At 36.7% G+C, this 12,625-nt stretch overlaps 1 protein-coding gene across 3 annotated transcripts in view; it reads left to right on the top strand.

The window, feature by feature from the left end:
* LOC106825142 (glycine N-phenylacetyltransferase-like) overlaps positions 1-12,625 on the top strand; it is a 37,803-nt gene that overhangs the window by 23,221 nt on the left and 1,957 nt on the right. For 2 of the 3 annotated variants that reach the window (XM_070487828.1, XM_070487829.1), the window contains exons 4-6: positions 202-340; positions 9,303-9,429; positions 10,735-10,906. In XM_070487828.1, the coding sequence (XP_070343929.1) occupies positions 202-340; positions 9,303-9,429; positions 10,735-10,906 (438 nt within the window). The remainder of the gene's footprint in view (positions 1-201; positions 341-9,302; positions 9,430-10,734; positions 10,907-12,625) is intronic. The other variant, XM_014831770.3, reaches the window with a different exon arrangement.

Genomic DNA, 12,625 nt, shown 5'->3' with positions numbered 1-12,625 from the left:
TGTTAGTTTTTTGTTGTTGAGCTGTATGAGTTCTTTGTATATTTTAGATATTAACCCCTTATCTGATATATGGTTTGCAAATATCTTCTCCCAATTGTTAGGTTTCCTTTTCATTTTGTTGATGGTTTACTTTGCTGAGAAGAAGCTTTTTAGCTTGATGTAATCCCATTTGTTCATTTTTTCTTTTGTTTCCCTTGCCAGGTCAGACATGGGACTTGGAAATATGCTGCTCAGAATGATGTCAAAGACCGTACTGCCTGTGTTTTCTTCTAGAAGTCTCATGGTTTTGGGTCTTACATTCAAGTCTTTAATCCATTTTGAGTTGATTTTTGTGCATGGTGTAAGGGAATGGTCTACTTTGAATTAACATTGTTAAAATGTCCATACTTCCTAAAGTAATCTATAGATTCAATGCAATCCCTATAAAAGTTCCAACAACATTTTTCACAGAAATAGAACAAAAAATCCTAAAATTTATATGGAACAACAAAAGAACCCAAATAGCCAAAGGATTCCTGAGAAAAAAGAGCAAAGCTGGAGGTATCACACTCCCTGATTTCAAATTATTCTACAAAGCCATAGTAACCAAAACAGCATGGTACTGGCAGAAAAACAGACACACAGATCAATGGAACAGAATTGAAAGCCCACACGTAAACCCACACATTTATGGACAGCTAATATTTGACAAGGGAGCCAAGAGCATACTATGGAGAAATGAGAGTCTCTTCAGTAAATGGTGTTGGGAAAACTGGACAGCCACATGAAAAAGAATGAAAGTAGACCATTCTCTCTTTTTTCTTAGTGTAGCTAGAGGTTTGTTGGGTTTATCTTTTTAAAAAGTCAGCTTAGTTTCTGTTGTTTTTCTGTTCTCTATTTCATTTATGTCTGCTTTGATCTTTGATATTCCCTTTCTTCTGCTAACTTTGGGCTTAATTTGTTCTTCTTTTTCTAATTCCTTGAAGTGTAAAGTTAAGTTGTTTATATGAGTTTTTTCTTGTTCTTTAAAATAGGCATTTATCACTATAAACTTCCCTCTTAGAACTGTTTTTGCAGCATCCCATAGATTTAGGTATGCTGTGTTTCAATTTTTTTCCCATTTTGATCTCTTCTTTCACCCATTGGTTATTCAGAAATGTGTTGTTTAATACCCACGTATTTGTGAATTTTCCAGCTTTCTTCCTATTATTGATTTTTAGGGCCACACCACTGTGATCAGAAAAGATACTTGATATGATTTCAATTTTCTTAAATTTTCTAAGACTTGTTTTATGATCTATCATATGATCTATCTAAGAGAATGTATCATGTGTGCTTGAGAAGAATGCATATTCTGCTGCTGTTGAATTGAATGTTCTGTATATGTCTGTTGGGTCCATTTGGTGTAAAGTATGATTCAGGTCAAATGGTTCCTTGTAGATTTTCTGTCTGGATGATCTATCTATTGTTGAAAGTGGTATATTGAAGTCTCCTACTATCATTATATTGTTTTCTATTTCTTCCTTCAGATCTGTTGGTATTCACTTAATATATTTAGGTGCTCCAATGTTCAGTGCACATACACTTGCAATTATTCTATAATCTTGATGAATTGACCACTTTATCATTATATAATGACCTTCCTTGTGTCTTGTTAACATTTTTTGATTAAAACCTATTTTGTCTGATATAAATATGGCTAACCCTGCTCTTTTTGTTTCTATTTGCATTGTATATCTTTCTCATTTCTTCACCTTGAGCCCATGTGTTTACTTAAAGCGGAACTGAGTCTCTTGTAGGCAACATATAGATGACTTTGTGGGGTTTTTTAAATCTCTCCAGCCATCTATTCTTTTGATTGGCGAATTCAATCCATTTACATTTAGAGTGATTATTGATAGGTAACAACTTACTAATGCCATCTTATTATTTTCTGTGGTTTTGTAGTTCTTTTCTTCCTCTCTTGCTGCCTTCTTTTGTGAATTGATGATTTTCTTCTAGTGTATTTTCTGTAGCATGTGCTAGTTGACAGATGTCAGCTACAGGGGTCTTGGCTGGTGTTTTGCACTCATGCAACCATGGAGGCCTGGGCTGACTGCTGGTGAAATTCCCTGTCTCCAGCAGGGCCCAAAGGGAGACGGAGTGAAGAGGGACTCAAGTGTTTGGCATCAGAGAATATAAATGCCCATACAGTGAAAGCTGTTGAAATCTGTAGGGGGTACACAGCAGCTCTTTTAACCATTGATTTCTTCAGTGTTAAAACAATCTGGTGCAACCCTGAGAGAGCTGACAAGAGCCTTGCAGCAGTTGTAAGCCCCTGAGCCTAGCAACCAGCCACATTGGGCTCTACTCAATTAACAGGAAAATGCAACAGGGATGTGCTATTAGACCTTTCAGTCAACTGTGCTGGGGCTCAGCATGCCCAGTAGTGACTGAAGTGTTCATATCAGCCACTCACAGCTGAGCATTACAACCAGCTGCCAGGGGGAAACCTATCTTTCCTGGCAACCTGCTGCAAGAACAACCCTGCCAGAACAGAAGGACACATGTAGCCCACACAGGACACTCCTGGAACATTTGGAACTGGTGACGAGAGGGAAGCACACTGTTGGGCCTTGTAAGGCATCTCTTACATAAGGTCACTTCTCCAAGACTTGGAGACATAGCTGACCTACCTATAAACAGATAAAAGCACAGACAAAGAGGCAAAATGAGGAGACAAAGGAATGCATTGCAAGTAAGGGAACAAGACAAAGTCCCAGAAAAAAAACTAAAATGAAACAGAAATAAAAAATCTACCTGACAAAGAGTACAAATTAAGAGTCATAAGGATGGTCTCTGATCTTGGGAGAAGAATGAATGAATGAAAGTGAGAACTTCAATAAAAATTTCGAAAATATAAAAGTGAACCAATCAGAAATGAAGACTACAATACTGGAAATGAAAAACTAACTAGAGGGACTCAGTAGCAGAGCAGATGATATAGTAGAACAGGTCAACAAGCTGGATAAAAGACTAGAAAAAATCACCAAAGCTGAACAGATAAAAGAAAAAAGAATTAAAAAGAATGAGGACAGCCTAAGGGAGATCTGGGATAACATCAAGTGCACTAATATCCATATTATAGGCGTCCCAGAAGGAGAATAGAGAGACAAGGGAGCAAAGAATCTATACAAAAAAGCAATAGCTGAAAACTTTCCTTACCTAAGGAAGGAAACAGACACCCCGGTACAGGAAGCACAGAGAGCAAGAAACAAGATAAACCCAAAGAGGTCCACACCAAGGCACATTATAGTTAAAGTGTCAAGAATAAAAGACAAAGAGAAAATCCTAAAAGCCAAAAGTGAAAGGCAACAAGTTACATTCAAAGAAAACCCCATAAGGCTATCAGCTGACTTCTCAGCAGAAACTTTAGAGCTTAGAAAGGGGCAGCACAATATACTTAAATTACTGAAAGGAAAAAACCTACAGTCAAGAGTACTCTACGCTGCAAGACTATCATTCATAATGGAAGGAGAGATAAAATATTTCCCAGACAAGCAAAAATTAAAGGAGTTTATCACCAAGAAACTAGACTTATAATAAATGCTAAAGGGACTTATTTAAGTAGAAAAGAGAAGACAAAAAGGAATAAGAAAATCAACCAAAAAATCACTATTAAAAGCAAATAAACAGTAACACTAGCAGATAACCAACTGTAAAGATAATATGAAGGTCAACAGGCAAACGTACTAAAATTATCTATTTCCATGATAAGAGGGTAGTGGATACATACACACAAGAAAAGAGGTTAGACATGATATCAAAAATATAAAATGCAGGAGGAAGGAAGTAAAAAAGTAGAATTTTAGCAAGAGCTCAAACTAAAGAGATCATCAACTAAATATAGATTGCTATATATGTACATTACCATATATAAACCTGGTGTAGTCACAAACAAGAAATCTATAATAATTACACAAAAAATTAATAGAAAAGAACCCAAATATAATACTAAAAAAAGCCATCAAACCACAAGGGAAGAGAACAAGACAAGAAAAAAGGGACAGAGGAGAACTACTAAACGCCCAGGAAAAAAGGAACAAAATGGCAATAAGCACATACTTCTCAATAGCTGCTTTAAATGTCAATGGACTAAATGCTCCAATCAAAAGGCATAGGGTGGCTGATTGGATAGAAAAACAGGACCCATGTGTATGCTGCATACAAGAGACACACTTCAAACCTAAAGACACTCACACACTGAAAGTGAAGAGATGGAAAAAGATACTCCATGCAAATGGCAATAAAAAGAAAGCTGGGTTAGAAATACTTACATCAGATAAAACAGACTTTAAAACAAAAACTGTAACAAGAGACAAAGAAGGGCACTACATAATGATAAAGGGAACAATCCAGCAAGAAGATATAGCACATAATATCTATGCACCCATGATAGGAGCACCTAAATATATGAAGAAATTGTTAACAGACATCAAAGGAGAAATAGACAGTAACACAGTAATAGTAGGGGACTTATCACTCCACTTACACCAATGGATAGATCATCAAACAAAAGATCAATAAGGAAACATTGGCCTTAAATCACATCTTAGACCAGATGTACCAAAATGTGGTTTTCCATCCAAAAACCACCGAATACACATTTTGTTCAAATGCACATGGAATATTCTCCAGGATTGAACACATATCAGGCCACAAAACAAGGCTCAGTAAAGTTAAGAAGATTGAAATAATACCAAGCATCTTTTCTGACCACCAAGGTATGAAACTAGAAATCAACTACAAGAAGAAAATCAGAAAAGCAACAAATATGTGGAGATCAAACAAAATTCTACTGAACAATGATTGGGTCAATGAAGAAATCGAAGGAGAAATAAAAAAATACCTGTAGACAAATTAAAATGAAAATGCGACCTGCCAGAATCTATGGGATACTGCAAAAGTGGGTCTAAGAGAGAAGTTTATGGCAACACAGGCCTACCTCAACAAACAACAAACATCTCAAATAAACAACCTAACAGTACACCTAAAGGAACTGTAAAAAGAAGAACAAACAAAGCCCAAAATCAGTAGAATCAAGGAAATAATAAACATCAGAGCAGAAATAAATGAAATAGAGACTAAAAATCAATAGAAAAAGAATCATTGAAACCAAGAGTTGGTTCTTTGAAAAGATAAGCATAATTGACAAACCTTTTGCTGGAATCACCAAGAAAAAAGAGACAAGGCTCACATAAATAAAATCAGAATGAAAGATGAGAATTACAACAGACACCTGAGAAACACAAAGATCATAAGAGAATACTACTAAAAGCTATATACCAACATATTGGATAATCTAGAAGAAATGAATAAAGTCTTAGAATCTTGCAACCTTGCAAAACTGAATCAAGAAGAAATAGAGAATTTTAATAGGCCAATTACGAATAAGAGGATCAAAAAAGTAATCAAGAACCTCCCCCCAATTAAAAGTCCAGGATGGCTTCCCAACTGAATTCTACTAAACATTCAAAGAAGACTTAATATCTATCCATCTCAAACTCTTCCAAAAAATTGAAGAGCAGGGGAAGATTCTTAACTCATCCTACAAAGTCAGCATTACCCTAATACCAAAACCAGACAAGGACAACACAAAAAAGGAAAATTACAGGCAATATCACTGATGAACATCCATGCAAAAACCCTCAACAAAGTACGAGGAAATTGAATATGAACAATATTAAAAAGATCATACACCATGATGAAGTGGGATTTATTCCAGGAATGCGGGGATGGTTCACCATCTGCAAATCAATCAACATGATACACCACATTAACAATATGGAGAATAAAAATCACATGATCATCTTAATAGATGCAGAGAAAACATTTGACATGATACAACATACATTTTCTATAAAAACTGAATAAAATAGGTATAGAAGCAAAGTACTTCATCATAAGAAAGCCCATCTATAACAAACCCACAGCTAGTATCAATCTCAATGGAGAAAAACTGACAGCTATCTCTCTGAGAACAGGAACCGGGCAAGGAGACCCACTTTCACCACTCTTATTTAACATAGGATTGGAAGTCTTAGCCAGAGCAATCAGGCAAGAAAAAGAAATCAAAGGGAAAGGGATCCAAGTTGGAAAGGAAGCAGTGAAATAGTCACTATTTGCAGATGACATGATTTATATATAGAACACCCTAAAGAAAGCACCAAAGATCTTTTAAGATAGTAAACAAATATGATAAAGTTGCAGGACACAAAATCAGCATACAAAAATCAGTTGCATTTCTATACATTAACAACAAAGTAGCAGAAAGAGAAATTAACAATAGTCCCATTTACAATTGAAAGAAAAGAATAAAATACCTAGGAATAAACCTAACCAGAGAAGAAAGATCTGTACTCTGAAAACTATAAAACATTATTGAAAGAAATTGAAGAAAACACAAAGAAATGGAAAGATATTCCCTGCTCTTGGATTGGATGAATTAACATAGTTAAAATTTCCATACTTCCTAAAGCAATCTACAGATTAAATGCAATTCCTATCAAAGTTCTGACAATGTTTTTCACAAAAATAGAACAAAGAATCCTACAATTTATATGGAACAGCAAAAGACCCAGAATAGCCAAAGGAATCCTGAGAAAAAAGAGCAAAGCTAGAGGTATCACACTCCTTTATTTCAAAATATACTACAAAGCTATAGTAACAAAAACAGCATGGCATTGGTACAAAAACAGACACACAGATCAATGGAACAGAATTGACAGCTCAGAAATAAGCACACACATCTATGGTCAGCTAATTTTCTACAAGGGAGCAAGAACATACAATGGAGACAGGAAAGTCTCTTCAATAAATCACATTGGGAAAACTGGACAGCCATATGCAAAAGAATGAAAGTAGACCGTTATCTTAGACCATACACAAAAACTAATTCAAAATGAATTAAAGACTTGACTGCAAGACCTGAAACCATGAAACAGCTGGAAGAAAACATAAGCAGTATGTTCTTCAATATCAGTCTTATCAGCATATTTTCAAGTACCATGTCTGCCTGGGCAAGGGAAACAATAGAAAAAATAGACAAATCAGACTACATCAAACTAAAAAGCTTCTGCACCGCAAGGAAACCATCAACAAAATGAAAAGACAACCTAACAATTGAGAGAAAATAATTGCAAACTATATATATGAGAAGAGGTTAATATCCAAAAAATATAGATAACTCATACATCTCAACAATAAAACTAACCACCCAATTACAAAATGGGCAAAAGATCTGAACAGACGTTTTTCAAAAGATATACAGATGGCCAACAGGCATATGAAAGATGTTCAACATCACTAACTATCAGGGCAATGCAAATCAAAACTATAATGAGATATCACCTCACTCCTTTCAGAAGGGCTATAATTAACAAGACAAGAAATAAGTGTTAGAGAGGATGTGGAGAAAAGGCAACTCTCATACACTGTTGGTGGGAGTGCAAACCGGTGCAGTCACTATGGAAAACAGTATGGAGATTCCTCAAAAAATTAAGAATAGAACTACCATGTGATCCAGCTATTCCACTGCTGAGTATTTATCCAAAAAGCATTAAAACATGAACATGTAAAGATACATCTACCCCTATGTTCATTGCAGCATTTTTCACAATAGCAAAGACTTGAAAGTAACATAAGTGCCCATCAAGGGACGAATGGATAAAGAAGATGTGGTATATTTTCAAAATGGAATATTACTAAGCCATAAAAAAGGATGAAATCTTGTCTTTTGTGACAACATGAATGGACCTTGAGGGCATTATGCTAAGCCAAATAAGTCACAGGGAGAACGTCAAATACCGTTTGATCTCAGTCATAGATAGAAGACAAAAACCACAACAAATAAACCCATAGAAACAGATTTGATTGGTGGTTACCAGAGAGGAAGGGAAGAGAGAGGAGGGCAAAAAGGGTGCTTCGGCAATGTGTATGGTAATGGATTGTAATTAGTCTTTGGGTGGTGAACATGATGTAACCTGCACAAAAATCGAAATATAGTGATTCACTCCTAGAATTTATATAATGTTGCAAACCAATGTTACCACAATAAAAAAAAAGAAAGTTGCTGCGTTTGTCTGCAGAGCAGGCCACTGGGAACCCTTGTTACCCTCACTGTGTGGCTGATACTGGTAACCCCTTCCTTGTTCTTCCTTGTTCCTGGCCGTCTCTATACATCTCATCTTTGCCAGACTAGGTGGGATGAAACAGAAATGAGACCATTGTGTGGTGCCTCAAAAGGGTGGGAAAGCTGCTTGCTCACCCTACTCTTCCTTTCCTGGTGGGAGGAACTCTTTGTAGCTGAGGAGTTCCATCTTGGCACTGAGCAATGTCAGCACGGCAGATGGGATAATTCAGGCAAAATAAGCTGTCTTCTTTCTCTTCTTGTGCAGTTATTCTCAGGGTTTTTTTTGTTCTACTGCATTGCTGAAGTTTCTTAAGTGGACGCCAGAGTACTCTCAGAGCTCATGGATACCCGTCAATTGTTGATCTTTGTGGAGGATGGAAGTGGGGATCTCCTACCGTCATTTTGGTGACATCATTCTGAAAAGTAAACTTAATCAGCAGTATCATTGCTGAATTGGAAATATATTTTGTTTAATAATTTCTAGATATTTTAGGAAAGAAAGCTTTCTGATTTTCATTGGTTGAGGTAATTTTTTCCTCTTATCTTTTCCTTCATCTTCAAGTAATCCCATGTCAGCTTTGATGGTTTTGCTAGATATATTTGAATGAGTATGTTTGCGTGCTTGTCTGTTTGATGAAAATATAGTTTGTTTAACAGTGGTAAGTTTTATTTTAAAGAAAGTAAATCTAGTGCATCATCATTTTCTTTAGTTTCATCATTTAACATGGATAGTCTAATCCTGTTACTTGTATCAATTTTAATAGGCATGTTTATCACCAAGATCTTCTAAAAATCTCTGTGCTAGAGCAGGATTTACTCTTTTAGCCAAAGATTTTGCTTGTCAATTGTCATTTTACTCCTATACTTGTAGGTATATAAAAATAATTTTAAATGGCTCATTTTTATTTGGTTTGAAATTTTAAAGCAACAGCTAAGTTAGGAATAGTTTTGTTCAGGATATTTTTCATTATTAATTGAACAAGGAAGTCCTTGACCTCCCTATGTAAATAATTCCTAAATAAAGTCAATACACCAACAGAAAATACTAATATTTTAATATTTAAAAATATCATAGGATAATGGAACACTGAAAATCAGTATGAAAATCACTAAATACAAACACTGGTTGATTCTACTTTTCCCAACCCTACAGGAGATGACAGATGATCTTGATCACTACACCAATTCTTATCAAATCTACTCCAAGGACCCCAAGAACTGTCCGGAATTCCTCGGCTTACCAGAAGTCATCAACTGGAAACAACATTTGCAGATTCAAAGTAAGAGGACTGGGAAGTGTGCCAGCTCCTGAGATCTCCCATGTCTACACCAGTAGGGTGGCATTTCCTTTTTAACAACACTCCTATATCTCACATATCTTTACTTCAAGCCCTGGAAACTCAGCCAGCTTTCTATTCTTTGTCTCAACTGCCACCACCTCCATGGTGAATTAGAACTTTAAGACTGCAATGTATCAGGTTTACATAGGAAATCACGAGTAATAACATTTCTTAATAGCTAAGGATTCATGATTTATTTTCAGTATCTATTAGAGAGTATGAGGATGGTAGCAGAGCTTCCTCTCTGTCTCATTTCTGTTTTATCATTCTGTCAAATTTGTGAAGGAGGAATTTAGTGGTTAAGAATATCTTCTCTGGGGTCAGACTACCTAAGATTGTGACCTTATTGGGCCTTAGTAGCTGTGTGATCTAGGGCAAGTAATGACCTCTCTGTGGATCAGTTTCCTTGTGTATAAAAATGAGAATTGTAATAGCACTCAAAACGTAGGACTGTTTAAAGCTTGAATGAGATCTTGAATGAGATGTGCTTAGCACTATGCCTTGTTTTACCAGTTAGTTTTTCAAACTATCCCAAAATAGTGATTTAAAACAACAATCATTTATTAGTTTACAATTTTGTGTGTCAGTACTTTGGAATGGACTCAGCTGGGTGATTCTTCTGCTAGTCTCTCCTAGATTCACCCATGCAGCTGCAGTCAGCTGGGGGTTATTTATGAGCTATTAAGACTAGGTTAGTCACAATCCAAAGTCTGGCTATTGACACTAGCTTTGTTTGTGCTGGCTATTGACTGTGCAGATGGAAGTGAATTTGGCGACATGTAGAAGTCACAGGGTTCTCAAGAGTAGAAAGAGAAGGCAAGCCTCAATGCACAATCACTTTTCACACTTCTTATTAAATCATATTTGCTATTGTTCCATTGGCCAAACAAATTTCATGGTCAAATTCAGAGTCAGTTCAGGAGGGAAAATCAGGATAAGGAGGAAGGAACAAACCAGGATCATTGTAGCACCAATCTACCACATTGAGTGCATAGAATTGTTCAATAAATTTTGGTTAATATGTTTATACCTCATTTCCTTTGCTGGTCATAACTGTACTGTGATATGTTCAGGAATTTTCAAAATGTGGCAGTGATTTAGCTGTTATCATATAGAAGCTGTATCATGATTGGACACAAGCTCTGATGACTCTAAACTCACGAGTTTTCCAGCTCCTGGACAGCTTTTCCCTGGCATTGAAATGAACAGTGATATCTCATATGATTCCTCATTTTTGCCATCTAGGTTCACAGTCCAGCCTGGATGAGGTGATAGAAAATCTTGTAGCTATTAAATTGGGCAAGGTCAAGCGAACACAATGCCTTCTCTATATGGTGTCTGAGACAACAAAAAAATTGGTTCATTCCATGCAGGATTCAAAGAACTTATCACCCAATGGTGACAACCACAAGTCCATGTAAGTTTGATGGAAGCTGCTCTGCACTACTCATATCTCTCACTACTGAAATAGCTTGTGTATTAGTTTTCTAGGACTGCTGCAAAAAGTCAGCACAAACTGGAATGCATTTACAATAACAGAAATTTATTCTCTCACACTTCTGGAGGCCAGAAGTCTGAAGTCAAATTGTTGACAAGCCTATGGCCCCTTCAAAGCCTCTAGGAGAGAATTTTTCCTTGCCTCTTCTAGCTTCTGGTTGCTCTAGGCATTCCTTAGCTTGTGTCTGCATCACTCTAGTCTCTGGTTTGCCTTCACATGGCCTCTTCTGTGTGTGTCTTCTCCTCTTCTGTCTGTTATAAGGACACTTGTCATTGGATGTAAGTCCCACTAGATAATGCAGGATGCTTTCATGTTGAGATTGTTAACTTATTTACATCTGCAAAGATCTTTTTTCTAAATAAGGTCACATTTTCAGTTTCCAGGTGAACATATCTTTTGAGTGAACACACCGTTCAACCCACTCTACCTCCCAACTTCTCTTTCAGCTTTTGTTCTGGCTTCCCTACAATCTATTTTCTGCTAAGCAGCCAGAGTAATCTTTTTTAAAAATATAAATTAGACCATGTCCCTCCCCTGCTTAAAAGACTCTAGGACTCACCATGTCACCTTGAAATAATTCTGAACTCCTTCATCACCCTCTAAGAGCCATCATGATCTACTTTTTAGACCTTGTCTGTCTCTTGCTTATTCCCCCCAACTACACTATCTTTCCTCCTGCTATTGATCATCATAAGTTCAAGCACTTTGAATCAGCTCTTCCCTCTACCTAAAACGTCTTCTCCCCCACCCCACCCAATCTTTGCACACATGACTTCATTATTCAGAATTGTTCACATGTCACCTCACCAGAGAGTCCTGGCTAACCCACCCATCTAAAGTCACTTCATACCTATTTTCCATACATGTTTTATTTTCTTCATAGCTCTTAGGATTATTTGAAATTAGCTAATTTAGTTAACTTACTTATTTGATGTTTAAACTCTTCCAAACAGTATTGCAAACCCCACAAGCGCAGATATCTTCTCTGTCTTGTTCACTGACAGACCCTCAACAGCTAGAACAGTGCCCAGTATATAGTAGGTGCTTAGTAAATGTCTTTGGTGAATTCATTTCACAGAACAAAAGATTTCCAATAAAGACAATTTCAACAAACTGTACATTTTACTCATTGATGGTCCAGTCTAACACTGAATAGAATTCAAAACTGAGAGTGAGGATTTGATCTGGAGATGCTCAATCCCATGCCTGGAAGAACTTTATTCATGTTTTATGACACTACAACCTGAAAACCACTTCCATATCTAGAATCTCACTGGATCTATTTGTCTACACTGTGAGATAGAGTATGAGACATTATTCTCATTTTCCTGAAAGAAAACAGTCGCAGATGATGAAACAGCTCACTCAGGTCATGTGGATAGTTAAGGCATAACTGGGGTTTGAGTCTAGATCTTCTAGTTCCACATTGTGGGCTGTTTCCAGGACACCTCCTGCAGCCCCTTTGCACCATTGCAGAAGCCTTCAGACTTCAGTGTTATATAACTTTGGGGCCACCTGCACTCCACATCATTGCCCGTCTCTGGACCTCTTGAGCTTTCCCATTTGTTCAAAATGGTGGCCAGGAGCCTTCTGACACCAACATTCTAAGATTCCATGATTCTATGTTCTGGCTTTACT

This window comes from Equus asinus, chromosome 17 (assembly GCF_041296235.1).
Source record: "Equus asinus isolate D_3611 breed Donkey chromosome 17, EquAss-T2T_v2, whole genome shotgun sequence".
Taxonomy (NCBI): domain Eukaryota; kingdom Metazoa; phylum Chordata; class Mammalia; order Perissodactyla; family Equidae; genus Equus; species Equus asinus.
Note: the sequence above shows the minus strand (reverse complement) of the source record. Positions and strands in the feature narration are given on the sequence as shown.